This window comes from Melanotaenia boesemani, chromosome 19 (assembly GCF_017639745.1).
Source record: "Melanotaenia boesemani isolate fMelBoe1 chromosome 19, fMelBoe1.pri, whole genome shotgun sequence".
Taxonomy (NCBI): domain Eukaryota; kingdom Metazoa; phylum Chordata; class Actinopteri; order Atheriniformes; family Melanotaeniidae; genus Melanotaenia; species Melanotaenia boesemani.
Genome location: NC_055700.1, coordinates 25121553 through 25149114, shown reverse-complemented (window position 1 = coordinate 25149114; position 27562 = coordinate 25121553). Strand labels below are relative to the sequence as shown.

At 39.0% G+C, this 27562-nt stretch overlaps 2 protein-coding genes across 6 annotated transcripts; one reads left to right on the top strand and one right to left on the bottom strand.

The window, feature by feature from the left end:
• On the bottom strand, positions 1 to 7883 carry LOC121630481 (zinc finger protein 260-like). 4 transcript variants are annotated; one of them, XM_041970784.1, is made up of 5 exons: positions 7280 to 7883; positions 6211 to 6388; positions 6041 to 6136; positions 5803 to 5862; positions 1 to 1714 (listed from the first exon to the last, which is right to left on the bottom strand). In XM_041970784.1, exons 1-5 carry the CDS (start codon positions 7502 to 7504, stop codon positions 402 to 404), a joined length of 1872 nt encoding a protein of 623 aa, XP_041826718.1. In that variant the 5' UTR covers positions 7505 to 7883; the 3' UTR covers positions 1 to 401. The 4 variants fall into 4 exon arrangements, with proteins under 4 accessions (XP_041826718.1, XP_041826717.1, XP_041826716.1 ...); XM_041970783.1 differs by having other exon boundaries at positions 2 to 1717; positions 7280 to 7882; XM_041970782.1 differs by having other exon boundaries at positions 2 to 1714; positions 5803 to 5865; positions 7280 to 7881.
• LOC121630482 lies at positions 7004 to 27119 on the top strand. 2 transcript variants are annotated; one of them, XM_041970787.1, is made up of 5 exons: positions 7004 to 7021; positions 24633 to 25070; positions 25279 to 25479; positions 25650 to 25770; positions 26710 to 27119. In XM_041970787.1, the coding sequence occupies exons 2-5, from the start codon at positions 24780 to 24782 to the stop codon at positions 26715 to 26717; spliced, it is 621 nt and encodes a 206-aa protein (XP_041826721.1). In that variant the 5' UTR covers positions 7004 to 7021; positions 24633 to 24779; the 3' UTR covers positions 26718 to 27119. The 2 variants fall into 2 exon arrangements, with proteins under 2 accessions (XP_041826721.1, XP_041826720.1); XM_041970786.1 differs by lacking the exon at positions 7004 to 7021 and having other exon boundaries at positions 24594 to 25070.
• The last annotated feature ends 443 nt before the right edge of the window (positions 27120 to 27562 follow it).

The window sequence follows — 27562 nt, the reverse complement described above, 5'->3', positions numbered from 1 at the left end:
ATTTAGAGTCCAGATCGGTTTCTTCTAATGTTCTTTGTCTTTTCCATTTGGTTTTTCATTTTAAATTATCATTATCTCTATTATTATCGTTTACATTAGCTTCTTGTCTTTAAATTCTTTTATTTCTTTTTAAAGTTTCTTTCTTCTGCACCCTGCTGTAATGCTGGTAATGTTTTATGTAAACACCTTAAATTGTCTTGTAATTAAATGTGCTATACAAATAAACTTGCCTTGCCTACTTTTACTTTATTATTTTATTACAAAACAGACCTGATGATTTATTTGAAATGCAACACAGCCAAATGTATTTAGCTAACATGGACAACCCATCATCCATCATCATGTGTAAACTCATCTGCTATTTACATTTAAACAAAGTGGCCATGCAGCAGATATATGGTCTAGTTCTTTCCAGAAGTTTCTTCAGTGTTTTTGTCTTTTCTCTCCTCCAGCAGGTGATCCCTCTCATGCTTCTTGAAACCAATACTATGCAAGAATCCCTTCCCGCATACTTTGCAGTAAAACACCATTTCTCCTACGTGGATCCGCCTGTGCAGCTTGAGGCTGGTGCTCTGAGCAAACCTCTTGCCACAAACGTTGCACCCGTACATCTTCTTCCCTGAATGACTCACCATGTGCGCCTTAAGATTACTGGGTTGGCTGAACTTCTTCCCGCACTGGTCGCAGGAGTACGGCTTCTCTCCCGTGTGGACTCTCATGTGACGTTTGAGCTTTCCCAGGGAGCTGATTGTTTTGCTGCACACGCTGCAGACCGGCTTCTGACCCGGTTTCCTCCCGGTGTGGATCCTCATGTGGTTCTGGAGGGCGCTGGGGTGGCCGCAGCGCTTGCCGCAGGTCTCGCAGACGTACGGCCTCTCCCCCGTGTGGGTGAGCATGTGGTGCTTCAGGGCGCTCTGATGACTGCAGCCTTTGCCGCAGACGTCGCAGGTGAAAAGCTTTTCTCCGGTGTGTCTGCTCAGGTGGGTTCTCAGGACGCTCATGTCGCTGCACCCGAGGCCGAGCATGTCGCAGCAGTTTTCCTTCTGCATGTGAGTGACTCTGTGGGTGGCTAAGGATGAAGACGACAGGAACCTCTCGCCACACATTTCACAGACAAAATCTCTGTCTCCTGAATGGAGGCTCTCGTGATCAGCCAAACTCTGCCTGCAGCTGAAGGTATCTGGACAAAGGGAGCAAACAAACGTCTTTTTCAGCGCACCGCATCTGTGCCGCTCGAACGCAGGCTTTCCTGAAAAGTGGCTTTCACACAGCGTGCATGTATAGGTTTGCTTTGGAGGTTGGAGGCTTGGTTTCTTCATGCAGTGATTGAGCATGTGTCTGTGAAAAGTAGATTTGTAAGCAAACTCCGTCCCGCAGTCGGTGCATTTGTAAAGCTTCTCTCCGGTGTGTTTTCTTAAATGTGCGTTAAGCCCTCTGAGTACGGCGAAGCGTTTGCCGCACTCAGAGCAGAGATGAGGTTTGGTGTGAACCAGGTAGTGTCTTTCCATCAAGCACTTCTTTGTAAATAATTTATCACAGGAAGGACATTTTAAAGAGCCAACAGTCTTCTTCTTCCTCTTCTTCTTGACCTTTGATGCGGTATCCTCCAGTACAGCATCTCCTTCCTTGACATCAGGTTCTTGACAAGCCGGTTCTGGTGACACAGTCTGAGGTGTCTGAGGTCCACAGCCACTCTCCTCAAATGAAGCTGCATCTGCTGAAGCAAAAGCAAACCTGAAATGAAGCGGTGGAAAGATAATCTACATGAAGTCATGCTATATTTCACATGCTGCTAAAGAAGAAAAGTGTAAGCACCACTTTAGCTCAAAAAGATTACTTTTGTCTTCTTTTCCTAAAGGCTTCTTCTTTCAAAGGTCAAGGTAGACGATGTTTGTTGTTTACCTTGACATGTTGCAACTGTGGCGGGGGCGTGGCCAACCTGGCAGCTCAGTCTTTTAGGTTGGCGGCGCCTAATAACAGCTGAGAAACGACACGTCGCCGGTGTCACATGACGCTTCTGAGGAAGACTGCAGCTGCCAGTCAAAACATGCCAAGATAAACAACGAAGATCTTCTAACTTAACCTTTGTATGAAAGAAGAAACCTTTAATATGTTTGGAATAATTTAAGTCCAGTGACGTGGCATGTATTTGGATTTTGCTGCCTGCCTTTGTGGCTGCCATACGCAGACAGGAAGTATAATTTTTTGCTCTCTTTACTTTTTGAAGTTGTACATGGACGAACAGAGAGCAGCGACTCATTAGATGGTCTCTTGCTGCTCGTATGGTTATAAAATGGTTATTAATTGACTCTTATTAAAAGTGAAGCACAGGATGGGAAATCTCCACTATAAAACAATACAATTTATATTAGTACAAAAATCTGCAAATCCCATAAACCATTATTTTATTCAAAAGAAAAAATAGAAAACCTTTAAAATAATTTTAAAAAATTGATATTTTACTACTTTATTGAAAATTATAGCTCATCTTGGATTTAACTGCAGTAAAAAGTTAGGAAAAACTGTGACACAGGGATACAAAATGCTGAAAAAGTAAGTGATACTAAAACATCTGATGAAACATCTTGAAACTAATCAGGATAAACTGCTAACAGGTCAGTCACATGACTGAGTATAAAAAGAGCACCTTAGAGAGGCAGAGTCTCTGACCAAAAAGTTGAGCAATCAAAAAAAAAAAAAAAAAAAGAAAAAGAAAATGCACCAACAAGTTGTTTAGCAAGTTTAGGATAATGATAATGTTCCTCACTGTAAATTTGTGAAGGCTAAATATTCAATTAGTTACAGTACAAAAAATTTGGAGACATCTCTGTATGCAAGGGGCATGGGCAAATATTAATATTGGACATCTGTGGCCTTTAAGGCCCATTTATACTCCGTTACGTCCATAAATAGCAACGTCCGTTTCAAACATTGTCATACATCGCCGTCCTCATACTTCCATGCATCTTTTGCCTTGCCATGGTTGTTAAGTCAATTCTTCCACTAGCTGGCAGTGCTGAGATCAGAGTTCACTCCTCCAAGTCGACATCAGTTTCAGACACCGTTTGGCGGCAGCATCGCTATAAAGTTGTTTCCAACCGCCCAACATGGTTAGATGTGTAAATTTCTTTAATCAGGTTACAGTTTCGATCAGACTTTTTCTGTTTACATGGACCCTGAAACAGTTATTCCCATTTTGACATCTGTTTACATGCATTACACATCTGAACAGAATAAATCTATTCTACATGAGGAGAGTTGTCGGACATTCTAGAAACGGCAGTAGAAGAATAAATGGTGATTTCTGAGTGTGCGCAACTGATTCCAGTTTCTCCCCCCTTACAAATTTTAAGTTATTTTAAAAGCTCAAACAACGTTAAACATGCAAACCAGTTCTGTTTTGGTTCCGACAAGTCTTCCACTAGCCGTAACGTAAAGTGCAGGATTACGTTACGCTAACGTACAGCTGATGTCACCCCTAACCAATGCTTACAAGCAGAAACGGCTGCAGTGGGACCAGAAATACATGAAGACTGATGTTCAAACAGTCTTGTTCACTGAGGAGTGCCGTGCAACCCTGGATGGTCTAGATGGATGGAGTAGTGGATGGTTAGCAAGGAGGTGGCGGATTATGGTGAGAGAGCTAGTCAGCCCTTTTTAGGGTCCCGGAAGGTGTGAAAATGACTTCTGAAAGTGGAGTGTGGAGTTTCTGACTGACTACTTTCTTTCTCTTCATCATTAGCTGCTATGTGCATAAAAGGAGAGAAACTCATGGTGTTTCTCATCCTCCCCTCATCTCAACCCTATTGAAACCTTTGGAGCATACTCAAGCAAAAGATCAATGAGGGTGAGAGGCAGTTCACGTCCAAACAGCAGCTGTGAGAAGCTACTCTGACATCCTGCAAAATAAATTCCAGCAGAAACTCTCACAAGTTTAATGAATTTAAAGAATTGTGAGGCTGCTATCAAAGAAGGGGTCCTATGTGAAGTGTTTTAGATTGAAATTGCATCTGACCTCCTAATGCTGCAATTTCAACAAATTACTATGTTCAGTTCTTACAACCTATAAAAGTTTTTAAAACTCGGTTGTGTTTAAAAATTTTGAACAGTGTGTTTCAAGTTTATTATTTAAGAAAAAAACACTGTTATCATTGGGAGGTTTGTTTAATAACATCTGAATTATACTCTAACAGCTGATGACTTGAAAATTATGCTGTCATTTGCATCAACTATTGAGGGAAATCAGAGAAAAACATCGTTTGCATAATAATTTGGAACATGGTGTGACCTGAATACTCACATCTATGTAAACATGGCTATTGTCTGTAAACACAGTTTGACATCCACAAATGAAGGTCAAAGCTCTATCAAGCGAAGAAAGAGCCATAATCCAGAGATGCCACCACCTTATCTGGGCTAGCTGGTTTAAAATAGATTGAGGCAACACAAAAAAAGAAAAGAAAAAAATGATCTGCGGTCAAATGAATTGAAATTCTTTTTGTCTGCAGTGGGTAATTAATTATGTAAATTTTATGTGTGCAGGTGCCAGGTGAGGATTGGTGCATGCTCTCACTGCTCTTCAGAGATTGGACTTTGATGAATTTGAACATCTTAAAGCTGGATTTGTGTAAGGTCAGTCATGGCGTCACCGCCGTATGCTCTGCACAAATCTCAGAGGCTTGACGTTACGCTGAAACCAATCTTATGATTGGTCAATTTGTGATTACGTGTTTCTGGATTTCTAGAGCTTCTCGCTGAATTTGTATGGAAATTGTAGAAGAGAAACTGCAACACGACGGCATAACCCTACACATGAGTGCAACAGCTCATTATACCGATGTCAGCTACGCTGATACGCCATCAGCTTAAGCCCCACGCAACTTCTGATTGGTTAGTGATGTGCGGTTTAGAGCAAAGCTGCCTTCTTCTTATACCACTGGTGAATTAGCTCAACGTGACGAACATTATTGCACACATCAAGTTGTTAAATTGTTTTTTTTTTTTCTTCTCCTGCAAGGCCTCTGAACTGCCCGGGAATACAGCATCCATTACAACAGCATGGCTTCATCGTGAAGCAGAATTTACCTTCCCCTGCTCCATTCGAGTAAAATGTTTCCTAAGTTCGTCGCTGTAAAACATGTATGGGATCAACTATGCATATTCTTGGGGAATGCAGAAAATTAAGGCATTTCTGGAAGGCTGTACAATGTCTGACTTTGTTTGTATGTACTCAGACTCCCTTCTAAAAAGCTTGTGTTAGCTTCTCAGGGAGATCTGATTCACACATAACTCATAGCTAAATTTCTATGTAAAGGTGAATGTTTGTAAATATAGTTGTGGAGACCCCGCTGGACATTACACCAACAAACTATCTCTTTGGTACAGAACTGGACAAGACTCAGCACCACACAAATGAGGATCAACATAATATCCTATGTAGTAAAGAAATGTATCCTATTCAAATGGAATCAGCAAGATCTCCCATCATTTATTCTGTTTAAACAAATGAGAACAAAACTTTAGGCCTGGAACAATGATTGTTCATCTTAAAAAGTAAGGGGGACATCTTCTTAAGGATGTGGGAAAAGCTTATAGACCTCTCACACCCACCCTTCAAATGTGAAGTTATTACATGCACATGGTGGCTCTCTCCATCATCGTTACAGGCATGTGATAAGCATTAATTGAAAAATGGCCATCGTCTGAATGACTGAATGTCGCCTTATGACTGATGACATCAGTAATGTTTTGTGTCTCATGGCTGAAAACAGCAAAGGAAAGAAGATCCATTGTTTCACTGACCAGGTTCTGTCTCTGATTCCGAGTCAGCTGCTTCTGCTGTTGGATCTTCAGCCTGCTGTTCTACTGAAAATACATAATACAATAATTGAAACAAATACTTTTGTGTTTAGAATTGAGAACTGGTTCTCAAACATTTTGCCTGAAAGAAAAAAAAAAGGAGTAAGTGAGTGAGAGGACTGAACTTTTTAATGGTATTTCATAGTGATCGCATCAAACATTGTATGAGCTAAGCAAATACCTCTGCAATATATATGATCATTCTCCTTTATCATAGCTGGTGGGGACACTTCATGGATTTTTCTTCGTTTCTGGTGACATTTCCTGGCTGTGGATTCTGCAATTTACCAACAAAAATCAGGTTTAAAATTAAAAAAAATGTGTGAATATTAAAACCATTAGATGACTTACTTTTACTGGGTTCAGAAATTTGTGTTGCCTTTGGACTTGTGCTTGTCTGTTGGATCTCATCATTAGGCCTGGCTCTCTGCTCTGCAGGAGGCAGCTCACACATGGACACTTTCATCATCAGCAAGATTTTCTCCACAACGTTTCTGGTGCATGCTTCCATGAGGGATGCAAACTGCCTCTAAGAAGTCATCGGTTAAAGAGAAAAAAAAAGAAAACATGGATTCTTTATATGTTTTATTTTATTGTTTAGTTGAGGATGAACTTTTACATAAAATTGTAACTAAATTCTTGATGGTAATGCCAACCAATGCTCATTAACATGCATTTTGTCAATTATCAGAAGTGCCTCAGGACTGATATTTGAAGCCATTAAAGCATGACAGAGGCAGGGGGTAAAGAGTGGAAGAATGGTAATAAAACTAGGAAAATTCATATTTCTGCCATTTTCATCCAGCTGTTTTTAGACAGACTAATAACAAAAATCCCTCCAATGACACCAAATGATGTTACCTTAAATAACTCAAATTAAACAATGATATCATAGACTATTACTTTGAGTGAAAGTAAAATTATAATAAAATAAATAAACAATCATAAATCAGCTATGACACTTGAACAATAAACCAAAATGCATTTTTACACAAGGCAAATAACGGTACGTGATGATTCTCGGTTTTAAACTGCAACAACCGAAAAGGCCCATGGGTAGTGTAGTTCACATACAGAAGCGCACTAAAGTAGTTCGTTGTTCATTTTTCTTTTGCCCTTTTTAGTTCAAGAAAAAAATCACATTGTAGTTTAACTGCAAAAGGTAAGCTAAATATAAAAAGTAACTGATGAAATGCAGACTAAATATAAATAATATAATTTTTTACCTAATATAGTTTACGTCTAAAGCCATTTAAGCTAGCAAAACAGCTAGCTTTGCAAAGAAAATTTATCGCGAGGTCTGCAGGAGTACCCATACAACTAAAAGTTTTCAACCATTACATATTCCCGTCACACAGTTTGTAACCACAGCTAAATAGCAGCATATTTATTCTGCTTTGGCAGTGTATGCGTATATTACCGTGATATCTTTTAAAAACTGCTGCTCCTCCTGCGGTGGCGTCACTTCTTTCATTATCACTAAGCTCTTCGAAACAGTCATTAGAGCCGCAGCTGAGCGGTGCTGAGCGGCCACAGCGTTAGCCGAGCACTCATTCAGAAGTCTTCCGAGCTCCGCCACCGCTGCTTCCACCAGTGCCTTCATTACAGCACATATCCGACTTTCAAATATCTCCAGGCTGAGCATTTTGTGTGTAACGTGGCAGTCTCTATAGTTTTTAAGCTCCAAAATGGAAATGCCACTGAATGCTATGTGAAGGCGTTGCTAGTTTCTTCTTCTTCTAAATTAGAGGTAGACTGCATCCAGTCTGCTCTCTGGTGGAGATGAAGTGGTACAGCATCAATATCAGCTGTTTTTTTACTTTTATTTATTTTTTTTATTTTTTATTTATTTATTTATTTACTGGAAATATAAATGTCATACAAATGTCACCAAACATTATACAAACTTATTAAATTAAACATTTTTTATTTTTTCCTTTGGTATATTAGTAAATAATGTCATGTTTTAGTTTTTGAACACTAGAGAGCACAATTGTGTTATAGATAAGAGAATATTATACAGTTATTTTAACCATATCGAATAATTTTTACATAATATTAACCCCCCCCCCCCCCCCCCCTTCCTGACTGATAACTGCGTGATTATAATAATGCTGTTATACATTAATAGTTACAATTATCTTGCATAATACATGTCAGCTTGCTGTTTACTTGGAGGTCATGATGAAGTTATTGACTGAACTCTTGCTCCTGCTGAACTGAGCCAGTGTGTTTGATCAAACTGCTTTCAGCTCAGAAGGCACAAGAGGGAGGCCAGAGTTGTCTTCAGAGTCACAACTGTTGAAGTTTGTGCTTCATAATGATCCAGAGGGGTAAGGACAGTGTTTGCTGCATCCCCCTAGAGAGAGTTCCTGCTTTTGAGCTTGTTTAAAGGAAGAGAGCAACGATTAGTTCTAACTGCAATGAGTTAAAATGCTTGTCCAGTCCAGCATAATCTCTTTTATATTAGAACAAACATCCATGATTTTCAAGATGTGAAACAGACTCAGAGAGATGATGAACACATAAACATTTATACAAGCCTGGGTTGTTGAGGAAGTTTCCTAAAGTAAATCAAGTGAAAACTCCTGTTTAGTTCATGGGACTTTGCAAAACCCAAAAGCCTGGTTTTAATTTCTTCATTAAATGTTTTTAAGTTTTGTGATTCTTTAAAAAAAATCTTCAGTAAAAAATTCTGATCTTTTTTTTGATAAAGTCAACAATACAACTATACAAAGCAGTCAACATTCAAAATAATCCTATAAAGAGTCCAAATTTCAGCAGTGCTTATGCTACCATCTTTATGAAATCAAGCTGAGAACATGTCCCTGGAATTTACAGAAAGGGTTTTAAATAAAGGGACAAAAAAAAGTTTTTAGTTGCATCAGCTCTTCTAGGTGTTAGTACACCAACCTTATCGACATGACCCAAATATAAACTTGGTCAACACAGTACAAAACACTTTCCATGGAAGAAAATTACCTTTGAATTTAGAATAATTGCTTTTTGGGAAATAGACAATGAAGATACTTTTAAAAGAGAGATTTTTAGGTCTGAACCAGATCTGAGGCAGCCATGTTTTCCTTCTTTTTCCTTTTTTTATTTTTATTAATACAGGACTGAATTCAATCATTCATTCATTTAAAACAGCTGCATCATCCTGTTCAGAGCCCAGCTGTCACAGGGCAAAAAATGGGTCATTCTCTGATAAACCCATACAGGTACAGCAAGTAAAATTCCACACAAACTTCCAGCTGAGATCCAAACCAGGAAACATGTTGCTGCGAAGCAACAGCCACACGGACAGGATCAGACACTAAATAGTGTTACAGTAAACCCAGATGTGTTAAAACGTAGAGGGATTCATTTTCCAGTTAGAATATTACCATTATTAACACAAAGGTGTCAAACATTCAGCAACAGCTGGTTGGTTGTATATAATTTTTTTAAATATAGTTCAAGACTAAAAACTAACATCCTCTGCTGTACAAAAATTTTATTTATCCAAGAGATTAAACTTAGTCTAAGACATGGGAAGGACGTAAATATCTGATTCCTGTAAACAAATCCCAAAAGAAAAAATTACAAAACAATAATGCAACTCTTCCAAAACTAGCTGCAGCAGGCTGGTTTCTAAACCTTCCACAAGAATTTTTACGTGACATTTGAATCTTAAAGAAAACAAGTTAACGGTGTGTTCGGTTGGGAAGTGTTTCCGCCTGCAAATTAACAGCCAACATGTTTGGTTACAGGTGTGTGTGCTGTTTAATAAAATATATACAGTTACAACGACAGGAACAGAGTGATGTTTTTTTGTTTTCTTCAGATAATTTAACTGTGAACTTCCTGCAGACCAGAAGAAACACACATACAAAGGTAATAAAATTAGCTCACATATCAGTGTGTTGTCTCTCTTACTTGTTTATAGGAAGAAAAACGTGATCTTTTCCAGAGTCTTCTGATTTTAGGTTAAGAGCTTTCAAAGAGTTGTAAAAATATCTTAATGACACGTCCATCATTTCTGTACAAGTGAAGAACTTGGCCACTGTGAACACATATGTAAGACTCCCTGTTCAGCAGTCGACTAAGCTCTGCACCTGATCAGAAAGGGCAGATACACCAGCATCACCGCTGATCTTCCCTCAGATGACCTCTTCTTTCAGACTGATCTGCAGCCTGAGGAACTCCCGTCTCAGAAATCAGAGCAGAAAAAAGACAAAACAAGAGAATCGTCCTGTTATCAGAAAACAAGTTGGTGTATGTAATCTCCCCCTGAGGCTCCAGCAGCAGCAGCAGACGCCGCAGCAGTGTAGTAATCCCTGGCAATGTGATTTTTTTAAACTATCTGTCCCAAATCATCATGCCAGAGACCCTCACAGCCACGGCAAACAGCTCGGTTGTCCAGGGGGAAAAGCCACAGCTCCGTGAAGTCATCTCAATCCACCTCTCCTGCTACTTTTTCTTTCTCGTTCTCTCTCCGGCACTCCCTCCTCTCTCAGGCTCCCATGCTCGGTTTAACTTTGGGTATTTCCCTCATTAACTGTTACGCCTATATGAGGGACTCCAGAGAGGCCTGAAGTCTGGCTCTGAAACAAAACGACAGCATGCTCCTCTGATAGTAACTAAAGATAATCACCCCCCTCGCTCCTGAGCCACTCTCATGGCAGGTGTGAGGGCATTCTGGGACACAACTGCTTACACCAAAACAAGGAAAACTTTTCTACCTCTTTCGTTTCTCTGTGGATCTTTTCTTCATAGATGCAGGAAGTCATTCAGACCTTCAATTAGATCCATAATTTGATTAAGGTGCACAACAGAAACAGTGTAAAGGTAGTTCCTTACAAATTGACTGGCTAATGTCTTAAATAACCTGTTAACTATAGATAATAAAGAGCCAGATTATGCCATGAATCAATTCCATTTTCCATAATAATTGTGTTTAGAGTCTGTTACAAAGCACAAAAGTACCTACACACAGTTGCATCCTACAATGTCTTACGTTATCCTAAATGAGAGTTTAGTTACAAACAGTTTGCTGGGGCGCGGTGGCTTAGTGGGTAGAGTGGTTGTCTTGTAGCCTAAAGGTTGCCGGTTCGATCATCGGCCTTTCGAGCTCATGTTGAGGTGTCCCTGAGCAAAACACAGAACCCCAAATTGTTCCTGATGGGTTGTGGTTAGTGCCTTGCGTGACAGCTTCCACCATCAGTGTGTGAATGGGTGAATGTGATGTCATCATTCCTGGTACAGTAAAGCGCCATATAAATACAGACCAATTACCATTTTACAAAAGTCACATAAAAGTAGATGGAGGCCAATCAGATGAAAGAGATGAGAAATATTATGTTTGATTGTATTACTCAATATGTGATAAAAATGGGCTGAAAATACAGAAGCAGTGTGTGAAAAACCAACCTACATAACAGCTTGTAGCTTAGCAGGAATAACTTGAAGTAGCATCTTCTGCTGGTTGTTATCAGTAACTCGCATCATTGTGCAGGATTTTTTGCTCTTCTTGATTACATTATTTCAGGTCGTTGAAGGTCTGTTAATGCTCAGCTCCATTAAAAGTCCCACCACAGATTTTAGTCTGGTTGAAGTCTGTACTTTAACTGGATCATGGTGCCTTGATTCTTTTCTTTTTCAGTCATTTTGAGATTCATCTGCTGCCATGTTTGGGATTATTGTTCTGCTTCATGACCCCGTTTCAGGCAACTTTTAGCTGTCAGACAGATGGACTCAGGTGGACAGATTAGCTAGAATACTTTGGAAGACAGAGGAGTTCATGGTCAACTTAAGCCCCATTTCCTCCAAGGAGGTCTGGCTCAGGAGGGGGCAGTTTGGTTGGATCTTTGTTGCTTTCCACATCCAGCTGTAGCCTTACCTGGTAGGTGGAATATAAGCCAGACAACAATATTTGCATCAAATGACATGAAAGGTGGACCTGCTGGACGAGGTGGACCTCTTGGCAGAAACAGGGTTTTAATGACTACAAGGTGTCCAGGTCCTATAGCTGCAGAACAAGTCCATATCATGAGCCTGCCACCACCGTGCTTGACAGGTGTGAGGTGTTTATGCTGATATGCTGTGTCAGGCCATAAACAGTGATGGGAGCAACAGCATTAAAATAAGCTGTTACTTTTTTCCATCGTTACTTTGTGACAACGCTGTTACCGTTACTGAGGATAAAATGTTACTGACAGTGCGGTACTGTTGTAAGATCTGATTTGTTTTTGTTTTGGGTGAAAATAAGTTTCACATTTGTTGGGACTATATTGTGCTGCTTGCTGTAGTGGAGAGGAGGTGGAGTGATACGGCTGAAACTAGAGAAAACTCTCAATGTTTGAGTAGAAGAAGAGTTGCCTAAGCCACGATGATTGACTGATGAAATGTCGTGGCAGACTTGGATAAGCCTGTGCACAGCAGAACACACGCATAAACGGTGAGTCTAGAGAAAACAGAGGAAGAGTTTTAAAGTGGAACCACAGACATCGGTTTTCCCTAACAGATAAAAGACAAGAACGTTATGAGAAATGTTCATTATGACCGTAAACGAGTTTCTTGGTGTTGGCTGCAAGCAGTTAGAATCACGTGAAGCAGCTTCTCCTGAGGAGGAGACAGAGACGCAACATCCAGCAGCCTCAGAGTAGTATTGAATATGTTTCTGTTAGTAATTTATTCCATTAGGTTTCCATTTCATTCATTAGTCAGAGCTAATACTCGGTGTTATCATGAATAAATGAACATGCAGATTAATTTGAAATTCTATTAAAGGGAACATATCTGAACATTTTTTTAAAAAATAACAGAATAATTACTTTTTTGAGTAATTAGTTACTTTTATGATGCTGTAACTCCGTTACTAACTCGGTTACTATTTGCAAGAAGTAACTAGTAAATATAATTAATTATTTTTTGAAGGTAAAGTGCCTAACACTGGTTATAACCAAACATCTCCACTTTGGTCTTGTTTTCCCAGAAGTCATTTTTCCAGAAGTCTTGTGATATTTTTAAGGTGCAGCTTTGCAAAGCTAAACATTGCAGAACTTGTTCATTTTAGAGAGAAAAGACAACTCTCCTGCAACCTTTCTAAACAAGCCAAACATGTTCAGGTTTTTCCTAAATGTACCATCTGAGATAGGTCAGACTGAGACATCCACTCCTGGGAAGACTGGCAGCTGCCTGGAATATATTCTGATAATAATCTTTCTCACTGTAAAATGATGGACTTCAAATTGTTTCGAAGTGGCTTCGTAACCTTTCCCAGCTTGATGCAGAGCAACGCTGCCTTTCTAAAATCATTACTCATCTCCTGACCTTTACCCAATAGAAAAGTTATAGATTGCCTCGGAGTGGTCAGAGCAGATGCTGAGAGAAAAATAGCTTTGCCAGCGTTAGTTAATGTTGGGGTGAAGAGCTGTTCATGTAATAAACAGAACAGAAACATACCAGAGTTTCGTCCCTGAAACAAATCGATCCACACCTCCTCTTGCAGTGACAGAGGGAGCAATCAGACCTGTTAGCAAGACTATGGCTCCCCCATCCCAGTCGTTTACTGGACTCAGTGCTGATAGCATCATCTCCTGAGGATGGACTGTCGACTGAAAATGAGATTAAGAATAACAAACTATCAGGGTTTTTAATTTCATCGCACATTTGAGACACATTTTTGCTATCTTGGCTTGTGAAAATTTGGTTTAGACCAAGCGGCAACCTCCGCCTGTATAATGTGAAGCTTCTGCGCAAGTGCAAAAAAATTGCAGTTCACCCCTCATCCACTAGGGGCTGGCTCCAAACCAGAGCAAATCCCCATAGACTCCCATGTTAAAAAGACCAACTTCTCAGCAGAAATAAACATGTTTAAAGCCTGGTACAAAAATCCATTTTAGGATTAATAGGTCAAGTTTATCTTCATGACAACTGTGAGGGGGGTGAATTTTTTTCTAAGTCATCCGTTTGGATGGTATTTAATCTTGAAATTAGGCATAATTAGGGGCGTGTCCTTTTAATTGACCATATCCAATAACCGCAGCAAGAAAGGAAAGTGTAGAACAAAGAAGCCGACTAACAGTGCGCCTTCGCTATAGCCCACATACCTTCATTAGCTTTAGCTCACGTTAAAGCTGAGTTGTCTCAGTTAGTTCTTAGCTACAGGCAGCTCGGAGCCCAACGAGCTTCACTTTTGCTCTTCAGAAACTTATGGGTGACGTCATGGAGGCTCCGTCCATCTTACAGTCTATGGTTTAGACAAACCATTTCTCTGCAAGGGAAAGAAATTGAGACCTGGAACGCTGTTTCAGGGCCCTTACCCTGTTGACCCATCTATGTATTCCATCACTCTCCATATTAGCAAAATGATCTTTTAGAGTCATGTATCACATTGATGAAGACCTATGTACCTATTATTTTATCTCTGGGTCTGCCCCCACCAAGATCTGAGGGGAAAAAGTTTCTAGCTGTTTAATTCTCCACCAAAGCCAGAAAGCAGAATAGAGTGAGTGTGCAAAAGTACTTTTTAAAAAATCCTTGCACTACCTTTTAAGGACTTTCTATATTTTGCTTCCAGGCAGCCAGACTTTCTTCTAATCTTTAGTCCTTTAACACCATGCATATTATATGTAACATATAGTTTCTAAGACCTATTGCATGATTTTATGGTAAAAACTTTGCTCACAACCCTGTTGTATACAGTCTGATACTTGCCTTTTGCTCCCTGGTGGATACTTTTTGAACTACAATAATTCAGACATATCACATGGTAATAAACAATACATTAGTGTTTTTTTTTTCAAAAATAGTTTTTAAAAATCTTTTGGAGTAATAGTTTACCAGGAAGTTGTTCTTTGGAAATTGGCTGTTTTTCACTCATTTTCAGTCCAGCTGAGAAAAATTTACTTCACTGTTTGTTTGTTAAGCTACTTAATACTTGCGTATAACTCATTTAAGCATGAAAAAAGGGCCCTAAATCAAGGGAAGAACCACTATCGTGTCTACACATAACAGACCATTAAGCAATTATCTAATTTGCACTTATGGCATTTTTGACTTGTTACTAAAGCAGTGTGAAGTAATCTTGACAGAAAACAGAACAAAAGGCAGAAACATCCAAAGAAGAGCTTTGAAATGTCTTAAAAGAAGAATTTATTCAGACTGTGGTGAAGAATAAATGTGGTAGAATATATGTTTTTAGTCTTTTTTTTCTTATGTTAAAGCTCAGGATAATTGTACAAACTACACTGTTTGCTTTATAAACCGTTCATTTCCATTTATGTTGGCACATTTAAGTAAATAACTCCACATTTTTTAATTTCATTGCAATATAAAAGACATTTGCATAGTATGGGTATTATTCTACCTATGTGATTTGTTTAATTGAAATGTATCCCACGTGGTGTGAAGACATGATCCTGCAGGGAAGTTGGTAGACATCATTGAGCCTAAAGGGAAATGTCAGCCACTTAACATACCCTGTCAGCTCAGCAGGCATATTTTAGGATTTTTCTGTTGTTTTAGTCTTTCTAGAAGGAAAGAGTAACTTATATGATAGAGTTGAGTGTATTGTCTCCTCAGCCAGCTGGTGGTTGATTTATGCTTCATGATTGCATGCTGCCTCTTAAAGCCGTCACTCACCCCAGTTTCTCATGTCACGTAAAGCACTCTCATAATACATTCTCTGCTTTTACTCAATCACTCCTTGCTCTGAGTTTTTGGAGTGCTCCAGCTCAAAGCAAACATGCCAGACTATAACAGAAGCCTGCTGTATGGCGAGCGGGTTGCAGCACATGTGACCACTGGAGCTGACTTAATGGGAATCACACTATAAAAACACACTGGATCCTGCTTGTGTGGATTTCAGTTTTTACATGTTTGATCCGTAGAGGCATGACATACCAAGCGTGATCTTGGCATGTGACCCCCACCAGCTGTTCGGCCTCTCTACTTTTGACCTCTAAACCCCAGTGCGATCATGCTTGACTTGCTGGGGCATTTATGGAAGGTGGAGACCCGGTGACTGAAAGATTGTACCAGTATTAGAGCAACTTGGTGGAAAAAATTCCAAGCCTGCAACAGCACATGACACCAACATTAAGCTGTTTTGGATAACATCATGTTTTTGGTAAAGTATATTTAAACACGTGAAGCAGCATATTAATAACTTTTTTAGTTTTAGACAGTTTTACTTTTTTCAGTCCTTAAGATTCTTAAACAAATTTGCTCAAACCTTTTGCCATTTTCCCATTCCTTCTTGGAATGACAAGGGATTTTTGTGGGCTTAGAGTCATTTGTAATTGTGAAAAATGCAATCCTAATTCCAAAAAAAACTTGGACGCAGGGTCAAATGTAAATAAAAACAGAATGCAATAACCAGCAAATCTTTTTAACTCATATTTTATTCCTGGTAGAACACAAACAACATATCAGATGTTGAAACTGAGACATTTTAACGTTTCATAATGGGCTCATTTTAAAGCTGATGGCAGAAACGCGTCTGTGAAATGTAGTTCTAGGGTGATGTTCAGCGTTGTGTAGCATCTTCTCTTCTTTTAACATCTGTCTGTAAACATCTGGGAAGTGAGGAGACCAGTTGCTGGAGTTTTAGGAGAGGAAATTTGTCCCATTCTGGTCTGATGCAGGATTCTAGCTACTCTACAGTCCTGGATCATCATTGCTGGATTTTTGCTTCCGTGATGCTCCAGATGTTTTCTATTGAAAGGTCTGGACTGCAGGCAAGCCAGTCCAGCACCTGGACTCTTCTCATGTGAAGCCATGCTGCTGTGATGGATGCAGGATGTGGTTCAGCATCGTCTTGCTGAAATCTGAAAGGCCTTCCCTGAAAGTGACGTTGTCTGGATGGGAGCAGATGTTGCTCTAAAACTGGACTTTTTTGTACTTTCCAGCATTGATGGAGCTTCACAGATGTGGAAGCTGCCCACGCCATAGGCACTAATGCAGCCCCATCCCATCAGAGATGCAGGCTTTTCTGAATTTCTCTTCAGACAGTGCTTCTCCATCACAAATTTACATCTTCTGCCTCTCTGAAAAGCTCTTGTTATACGATAAACAGTCATGACTCATCTGTTGCACATTAACCCATAATTAGATGTCAAAATTTCTTCCATTTGTTTTTGATTTTGCAATATAAGTATATTGCAAAATCCAGCCTGTTGTTGCCCGTGTTCCTTTTTTTTTGTTGTTGCTACCAAATGTTCAAATTTCTCAGTTCTCAGCATTTTATATGTTGTTTAAAATCATTGCATTGTGTTTATCAATTGCATTATTTAAAATAGGGATTGTTTTATATAAATATGCATGTATTATTGTATAAAAAAATTTTAATGTAATATTATATTGTGTTACATGTGTGTTGAAAATCATATGTGAGTTAAATTAGTAAATACTATAAATGTACTGTTTTATCTGAAGTAACAGTTTTGCTTTGCAGTTTGGCTCATTTAAGCTGATCAGGTGGTCCATTTTACCTGAACACCGTTCATCTAAAAAAATATGGGCTACCTGATGTTCAAAAGAAATGAGACCGGAACAGTTGTATTCTATCAATTCAACACAAAATATAAAGAACAGTCCATATTAACCACGGAAAGACAATTCAGTGTCATAGAATGCTTTTCTTATTTTATTAAGCGATTAATCAAATTTAGCTGATGTCACCCTAAAAGTAATATTCCCCTGATTTTGATAGATTTTCATCCAAATGGAAACTAAACTTTTTCCCCCTCCTAACAAACCTTTACAAATGAAAATAATGATAATTAAGAAAAAGTGGAGTAATTTTTACACACACCCTGCTGTCACCCTGCCAGGCTCCAGTAGCAGCTTGTGTCATTTCAGTCTGCCAAAGTTTTGGATCATTTGATGTGGCCCTGAGGGAACGACACAGGTATAAACAATAAAATTGGTGATAGCTGGGTCTTGTTTAGCTGACTACGACCAGTCTTTACATTTTTAGTAATTAGTTACCAGTACTCTCCACTTCTCCTGGTCTGACAGGTCAAAACATGGAAAAAAAAAGTAGTGTAGCGGTCCTACAGTGATGTTCCTGCTAATGTTACTTGTAACACTCAAGTTCCCAAAGAAAGATACTGTAAATTGGTTTATGATAGGCATTTGTGTATACAATGGCTGCTAATGTTTCATCTGACTGGCGGATTAGTTGGTTCGTTCTCTACGAATGTCAAGTGTCCCAGTGTCCAGGTAAAAAATCATTGCAGTCAAGGAAAATATGTGGTGACTTGACAAAATATCAATGGAAAATAAAAAATACTGATATTGTTTTTAATTAGTTTATCATTAAAGAGAAAAAAAAATTGCACAGAATCTGTGATTTAGGAGTCTTTTAAAACCATCTACAACACTGCCGTATTTAATGTTTTATGTATTCTGTAGTGCCCCCTAGTGGAATTCCCCACAAACAGCAGCTTAACCAGCTACTGTTCTGACCTCCTTCAAAAGGTTTAAAAATGCAAACATATATCTGGTTTTTGTGGTTAATTTTTTTTTCTTATTTTTGTGATAATTTTCTGACAGTCTTCTTAAACCTTAAATCACAGATGACGGTCACCTGGATCATTGCAGCCAAAAAAGCTCACGTAAGATTTATATATATAATTTATATATGTTGAGTACATGTTTGACTTAAGCTGCATGTGTTAATATTCCAAAGCCCCCTGCCCAGTTAGACAGTAAATTAAGTTATCTTAGAGTTTGCAGGTATTCACAGTCTTTTTGTTTCCATAAAAATAGAAAAAGAAGCTAAAAATGAGTCTGAGAGTGGATCACAGTGAATCAACATGCCTATCTCGGATTGAGGAGGAGCACTGTGGTTTTCGTCCCAGTCATGGAACAGTGGACCAGCTCTACACCCTCTTCAGGGTCTCTGAGGGGACATGGACGTTCGCCCAACTAGTCTACATGTGCTTTGTGACCCTGGAGAAGAGGGATGCAGAGCTGAGCTGAAAGGCAAATCTACGTTCCCACCCTCACCAATGGTCATGAGCTGGGGGTAGTGACCAAAAGAACAAGTTTGCAAATACAAGCGGCCTAAATAAGTTTCCTAGGGTTGCTGGGCTCTCCCTCAGCAATAGGGTGAGAAGCTTGATCAGCCTGGAGGGGCTCAGAGTAGAGTCACTGCTCCTCTATCAAGAGGAGCCAGATGAGGTGTCTCAGGCATCTGGTCAGGATGCTTCCTGGACGCTTCCATGGTGAAGTGTTCCAGGCATGTCCTTCTGGGATGAGACCCCAGGAAAGACACAAGATGAGGTGGAGGGACGACATCTCCCAGCTGGCCTGGGAATGCCTTAGGATCACCCCGGATGTGCAGGAAGAAGTATTCCTCGAGAGCAGTGGTGTAGTCTACGTGATACGCAGGTATACCCCGTATAACCACTAGAAAAGGTTTCGAATTTTATTAACATATTTCATGACATAACTTTCACTTTATAAATTAGCCAGAAGCCGGCCCGTTTAGACCATAAGGAATTCCATCAAATGTGACGTTGAGCCGATGCAGAGAGAAAGCAGAAAGTTGTAAGTTCTTTGTTTGGCTTGGCCTTCTGTCCTGATCCTGACCTGTGTTCCTATCAGCTGGTGGCTGGTTGCTAGACAACCGCGAATTAAAGAGCAGCGAGCGGATGAGAGGAAGAAGAAGAAACTGCAGCAGCAGGAGAAGAAGAAGAAGAATTTTTTTGGCTGTACGAGTAGTTATACGAGAGGGAACGCGGGGGAAAAAACATGAAAAGAAAAAGTCAAATCACAGTTTCAGTGTTTCAGTAAGCGTGCTGCTGCTTGTGCTGTTTCCTCTGTTAATTCAGGGGACTCTACAGTTAGTGCTGACAGTTCAGAAAGGGAGCCTGATGACTGCAAAGAGGCTGCTGCAGCTTCTCCTGACGGGCGGGAGGAGAGACGGTCAGGGATGCTGTCGTCCAACCTGGGCCCCGTTTTAGAAAGTGGGTTTAGTAAAAACTCTGAGTTTGACAGCTCAGATTTGGTCAACCCAGAGTTGTGCTTTTAACTCAAAAATTTCTGAAACGGGACCCTTGTGAGGGGAATTCGTGTGTTAAACAGCAGGTGATTGGCACATTAAATGATATAAAACTAGCTAACTAAACTAAACTGGTGGTTTCGTGGAAATTAGGGGAGGTAGTGCTGTTCTGTGTGTCTGTGTGTGCGTGCATGCTCATAGAAGAGAATTGGACCTGGCCGGCCTTGTGGAGTGAGTCAGATAGGGGAATTTAAAAACAGGCATCCTTGGTTACAGAGGAGAAACAGAAAGTTAGGCAAATGTTGGACATTTAAAGCTGGTAGAAACTATTTAAATGTACAAAGTTAACACTATATTTGCATGTTATAGTTAAATAAAAATGAAGACAAGTCATAGTCATCTTAAATACCCATTAATTAGCACACCTTGTACACCATCAAATAAATATTTGTCTCATTAACTATTCCAAGAGTGGAAAATTTGCCTGTATATATTTTCATGAATTTGTATTTATTGAAAATGGATTTGTTTTGTTCTGTCAGTGGCTGTTCAGTAGTTAATTAAAGTGCAGCTGTTAATGAATTCACATCAAACTTTAATTATAAAGCATTTTTCTTGCAAAAGACAAGGGTTGGGGGGGATCAGAGTAAACCCACTAGAATGAACTAGACTACACCACTGCTGAAGAAGGAAATCTAGGCTTCTCTGCCTAGGCAGCAGCCCCCGCAACCCGACCCCGGATAAGCAATAGAAAATGGATGGATGGACCAAAAAAAGTTAAACATCCCTGATCGCTGGAAATTCAATATTAAATGTTGTTCCCTGTGTGTTTAGAAGGAAGGCAGGTTCACACAGCTTTGAAATTCATACTGTTGCCTTGTTTTTTTCACAAATAAATCCTGAAACTTTTATCCTTCCTTGTCATATAGTTTATATTTGATTTGATTACATTAATGTTTAAGTTTAGATTTACCAGAGATATTTTAACTGAGTCTGTGTAAAGACAATGCTGCTGTTTAAAAGCAGCTTGTTTGATTAAAGAGTTTCTAAACGAAAAGTTACTCAACTTTTGTTCATGTAGCAGTACTTTTAATATATAAGTACACAATGCACTGTTTTTAAATCATTGTTGAATTTTGTATGTAACAAAATGATTCACAATAATTTCTCTAGCTATCTTTCTTTCTATATATCTATATCTCTCTATAGATAGATAGAGAGATAGAGAAAGAGATAGAGAGATACTGCCACTGCACATCGGTGCACTACATAATTAGTATCTTCATTATACTAAAAGTATAATAAAATTAAGTGTAGTTTCATTTTAGTGCAGAAAATCCCATGTAAAAAGAATAAAATAAACTTAAAAGCAAAAAAATAAAACAAATGTATCAAACTATATATTTTTTACACTTTAATCAAATATGTAAAAAATATAAAGTTCAATATTTGTTAACACAACAATCCAGCATAATCAACAAGCTAAAACGGGGCTTTTTTTTAGTTATGTAATATTTGATGATATAATATTTTTGTCATGAGATTTCTGAAAATTACAGAGATCTGCAGCATCAGATGTTAGCTGCATTTTATAAGCTTTGTTCCTTGCGGCAAGGAAGATGCTTCCATCATGCAGAGAGCCAATCCGTCCACACAAAGCAAAGACCCCATACAGAGCACCACTTATGGAGAGTCTTGTCATTTTACCCAGTTGAAAGAACAAAATAAGAACATCTTTGATAAATACATTTTTTACTGTATTGTCACAATACAATTACTTTTGGTGTAACGAAACGAAATGTACAGATTTAAAAACAGAGCACAAAAGAAAAAAAATATCCCCTTTTCTTATTACAAGTTATAGATTATCCTTAACAGGAACTATTTGAGCTTTTCCTAAACAGACAAAAGCTTATTGACTTACTGTAAAAGGTGGTGTGTCCTCTTCCTCACGCTGACCTGGTGACACTGCCTTCCTGTGGCTTTCTCCTGCAGGATGCCAGGAGGAAGCAGTGGGCCGAAACTGACGTCTTCCTTTCATAAATCAGGCTTTATGAGTTGACATAGTGTCGTTTGTGCAACAGGCCTGCCCCAACTCCACAACAATTCAAAGAGCAGTTTGTTGGCCTGACCCTCATCGACACAAAGCGGTTCTTTCAGCCTGAGGCTGAGTGTAGGAAGTCATGTATTGTACCCCGGTTCTCTCAATTCAGCCCACTTGGACAAAAGTTAATTGGCTTGGTGTTTTTAAACCAAATAAGAGGGGAAGAGATGGGAAAATGATGAAGCTGTGAAGCGTTTTTTCTCTCAGCTTTCTCATGTATAAAAACTTTTTAGATTTCATGTAATGAACTCCATCCTTTTAATTTCTATTTACTTTTTAGATGATTTTAGTTTTCACAAATAGAGAAACTGACGTTTTCCTTTTTGGTTGTACAGTACTTTGAAAAATTTACAAGTATTTGGTGTAGGTAGATTATACTGAACCATCACTATAAAATGTAACAGCTTTAATAAAATATATTTACTGGAACTTAATTTTAATCAGCTAAGATATTAACACTTGTGGTGTTGTTGGGGGTGTCATAGCACAATGCTGTCTACTTCTATTTGTAGACAGAATTAATTGTATAAAACTTTGGCCTTTCAGTTTGGGTGCTTAATATTTTGAATTACCCAGTAGTTTTGAAAGTACATTTTTTTTTTTTTTTTTTTTTTTTTGGATGATCAATAATTCATTTAAAACATAAATAATTTCAAGGAGAAGTGATGCATTTAAACTGTCATGCTCTTTTTCTAATCATAAAAGCTAAAATGCCTTTTAAAGTGTCTCTTGTTTAGCGTAGTTTTTTTGTTTGTTTTTTTTTTTTTGTCTTAAGCTGAACTCATCCTAGCTTGGCATCTTTGTACGAGCTGCTGGAGAAATTTTCTTGCTCTTCAACAGTGACCAGCGTGCATGTTTTTGGACGGTGGGAGGAAGTCGGAGTAGCCGGAGAGAACCCATGCATACACAGGGAGACCATGCAAACGCCACACAGAATAACCACTGTTCAACCGTCCCCCATCAAAGGTTCGAACCAGTGACCTTCCTGCTGTGAGGCTGCGGTGCTAACCACCATCAACCAAATCAAATCAAATTTAACAAATAACAATGGCAGCAATAGGTTCTATGTACATATTCTACAGTGTATTGTATGAAGAAATATATGTTGTCAGCCCTACTTTAAAGTTTTCTTTTTAAAATGTCAACGCTCCCAGATGCCCTCAGCTCCCCACAAAGGTTGTTCTGTAAAACAGGACCATAATAACTGAATTATAACAGAAGAGCAGAAAGAAGCCCTCCAGGACTTCTGCAGGAAATAGAAGCATGGATCAAGATCTGTATTAGCTTGAGAGGGGAACTGTCTCACATTCTTTAGATGAAAGAACCTGGTCCTTGCTGTATTGCTGATATGAGCTTTAAATCTAAGTCAGAGTAAAAGTTAACAGCGAGGTTCTTTACATCTTTTGAGGGATTAAATTAAAATATTTTCAGCATTAAAAATCGTCCCTGTGTGTGCCTCTGGACTAACTTCCATTTGATCCTGACTGAGTTGTAAAAACCATCCATGTCTTAATGTCTAACATACAGTTTAGAAATGTATCAATACTTAATTATTGATTATTGACATAATCCCTCTGTCACATCTCTGTCTCTCTGATGATGGTATTCCCTCTCTGTCAGCCCTCAATTTGTCCTCAAGCAAGTCACTGTTTGTGGTGTTAGGTGTGTAGATGATGTGCTTTATTGCATCATGATTTTATGTAGATAATAGCTACCAGTTTTACCTTAAAGTGATGTTTATAGAGTCACTGACAATGACAACAGTCTGCCGCTTTCATGTGTAGCTATTTATGTGATCCAGCTGTACACGTGTGCTTTTCACTTCTTTGTTTCCAAGCCATCAGATGTAATCTTTTTAAATGGCCTCGTGCAACAGATCACAAAGCTTTCTGGAGAGATTTAAAGATGTTTTTCACTTATTTCCAGTCCGGTACATGTGCCTGACAATTTTCAGAGTAATGTGTGTTTTTTCTTTTTTGTTTAGTAGCCACTGAAGAAGCTAACTCGAGGTATAAACCATCTGTCTACAGACTATTCATTCATAAGTAATTTGCACTCAAAGGGATTAATGAAAAACTCCAAAGATAAGAAAGTTTACCAGAAATTAAACAAACAAGTTGATGATTCCCAAAATTATGGAAAGTCTCAGCATTGTGTGGAGGAAACTGGACAAGTTGAGGAGAAAATAAGAAGCATAATTCTTAAAATTGATATGTAGTAGATGATTAGTATCTGAAAAGGAAAAATAACAATCAATACAAACATATTAAACACCACTGAAAAAGAACCCTAGCAGCAGCCAGCCAGCAGGTGTCCTTCTTGCTTTACTTTCATATATAAACCCAGCAGCAGAACATTTGCCTGAGAGGCAACGCCTCAGAGTTCAGCCCAAAAACTTTTAAAACTGCAGCTTATTAATATTAATATGCAGCAATGCATTCAGTTAACCCTCCATACATAAGTAATTTAATAAAGTTCTGTGTAAATATGTGTGGGTGCATTAATTACATTATATGAAAATAAATAAAACAGAATTATGACTCTGTTGTGCTTTTGAACACTCAGATTGGTTGACTTGTCTTATTTCCTCATTCATACGTCAGACTGGAAACACCATGCTTTAGTCTCCTCTCTGTCCTCATTTCTCTCTCTTTCACCACTCCTGAGTTTCAGACCTCCTCAGGGAACATCTGAGACACATCAGGACTCTGCAGGCTGGTCACATGACGGGTCATCTCTCCACAGCTCAGCAGCTGCCGTTCACATCTGGTTCCAGCTTCACAGGACTTAAATATCTCCTTCAGAGGATCATTTTACAATATGAGGCTGAGAAGAGTGCTGCAGCTGTTAACTTTGCTGGTGGGACTCTGCCAGGGTCGTGGGGCCCCTCCACCAGGTGACGGCTTAACATCACAAAAGCCAGGTGAGGTCCCTGCATCCCAGTTAAAGATGCTCGCTCTGGGCCTGGGCCACATGCTGCAGGGCGTGGAGGAGAATGTCCAGCGGCTGGAGCGCCAGGCCGAGCTGGTGGGAGCAGAGGTGGACAAAGCCACAATGGGTCTGGAAAGACTTAATAAGCAGAGTATACAGACAGGACGAATTCACAGGCAGGTGAGGAAGAGTCACTTTTACAACTACTGTTTCATTCTTTTCCTACTATGTGAGCCCTAAAACACCTAATATGATTGTGATATTGAAAAACCTGGACGCTTAGCCCATTCTAGCCTCACCTTTTCTCCCCTTTTCTTATTTCAGTCAACTGTAGTCACATTAGTGTGCATTAGTCTTTCATTAGTATAATTATTGAGCTGCTCTGCAGGTGAGAAAGGACCTTCAGATTCAGAGTGCCAGGAGGGACAGGCTACAGCGGCCTGTTGCAGATCTGCAGAAGGAGCTGGAGGATCTGGAGCGTGAACAGGGGGTCATGCAGCACCAGATGAACTGGATCATCCAGAGTGTGAAGAGCCTGACTGAGCCAAGGCCAGGGGGTCAGACTCAGCCTGATGCCAGCTTCATCAAGGTGAGGAAGAACGAATTATTTAATCAACCATCAGGAATTTGCCTTGGTGACACAAGCTTGTGATTGCTCTATTTGTTCTCCAAAAACTTACAAATATGAAGTAAGCCTGGTTCCTGTAGTAGTTCCAGATGTACCACTTCTTAAATGCAGTTATCTTTGATGTGTTACAGGCTGTCATTGATAAACAAGATGGACAGCTTGCCAATCTCACCTCAGAGGTTTTAATGCGGGAGCGAATCATTAACAGACACCAGAGGCTGATTGAACACCTGGAGAAACAGCTGTCTTCAGGTTGAAAATGCTCACTTTATTCTACAAAATCATTCTGAGCTTGTTTATGGAGACTGAAACAATTGGCCCTTTTCTACAGAAAACTTCCCAGGTGATTGTGCAAAACAAAGCATTTAGGTTAGGGAACAAAAGAACAACTTTTGCCCCAACTGTCCTTTAAAAAGGGAATCAATTAAAAAATGTTAGCTTGCTAGCAGTTTAACACTTAAACTAAATGGCAGGTGGATGGATGAAGCATCTATCTTCAAAAGTCAAGGGCTAACTTTACCTAACTGAGAGCGAGCCAGCAGTTAAATAACACAAAAAAGAGCATGCTAGTTTATAACAAGCAAAAATCTGATTGCTTGCATTGTAACTTAAACGTGCTGTGAGTAGTTTTAGCTACAGAATATAGTCCCACAATGCTGCTGATCCACACAAATGTTTTAATGCTCGATGGTGTGGCATATGTTGGTCACAAGATCAGACATAATTAACCCGATCCTTTGTTTAGCGGCTTGCCTTACCTGCATGGAAAAGTTAGCAACTTTCTTCTAAGCTAAGCTAAGCTAGCAAAATGAAGCAACCATTCTATTGTTTGGATTTTTTTTTTTTTGGTTTGGTTTGGTTTTTTTCAACAGTTTCATTTAGCAATGCAAATTCTCATCTTATTCAAAGTGAGCGTGTAGCGACACTAGATCCCTAAACATGAATTTGTAAATCCTTCTTTATGCCTGTAAGCTCGTAACCTGGCTTTGATGTATTTTAGCTTTAGTTAACACCTTTTTCAGTCCATTTATGTTGGGGATTGTTTGTATCTTCTGATATATATATATATATATATATATATATATATCAAGCACACTTAGGCTTAACCCTTAAATAGAAAGTGTGTTTATTTTTCTGTAAAGCTGCTGGGACATTTCTACTTATCCTGTCCTGTCTTCATGCTTGTTTAAGGTGCCTGAGAGTCTCCCAGCAGCACTGAGGCCATATTTCACCCCGACTGTGTCCCTGGAGCACAGCTGCATCAATACAGTGATGAAAATTAAAATGATGTCAAAGCTGACAAAGCTTGAAAATTACTGGAATCAAAGAAAGGATGTCAAGATTAAAAATGTTCTGCATTCATTTCGTAGTTATACCACATTTCAGGTGAACTTAAAAATTTTGCTCCACTACTCTTTGCAACAATACCTACTTGTAAGATTTAGATACTACAATGAAAAAGTGGAAATAAACATCGAATAAAGGGAACTGTTGACAAGGTCTTTCATTTTTAGAATATACAAACCTTTTACTGATGCTGCTTTTTCATTTAAGTTGCATTTTAAAAGCAGGACTTTACAAGATGATAAAACAACAAATATGTCTTGTAATGAAAGTGTGGTATTCTCTGTAAGATGTGCAGCTGTTTACCAAGGTTAAAAATTACAGTTAGATGATATTTAGTTGTCATGTTTTGACTTTCACAATATTGTGTGTGTGTGTGATGATGGTGTTGAAACATGCTGAGGGGATAGTTTTCACATATGCTGCCAAATAGAGGGAAGTGCAGTCAAGTCAGAGGACACTACAGACAAATAACAACCAGCTTAGAGCTTTCACAACATGAATGAGCTTTATCATGTTGTAATCAGGAAATTACTTCATTGGTAACAACATTTTAGACCCAAATAAAAGATGAACAGAGACTTGAAGTTCAAATGAAAAAGATATGCATGGCTGACTTTTTACATGTAAATAATTCAACTTGATGGGCTGTATGCACTGGTCACGTACCATTAGAGGGCACAAAAATAAAACTAATACC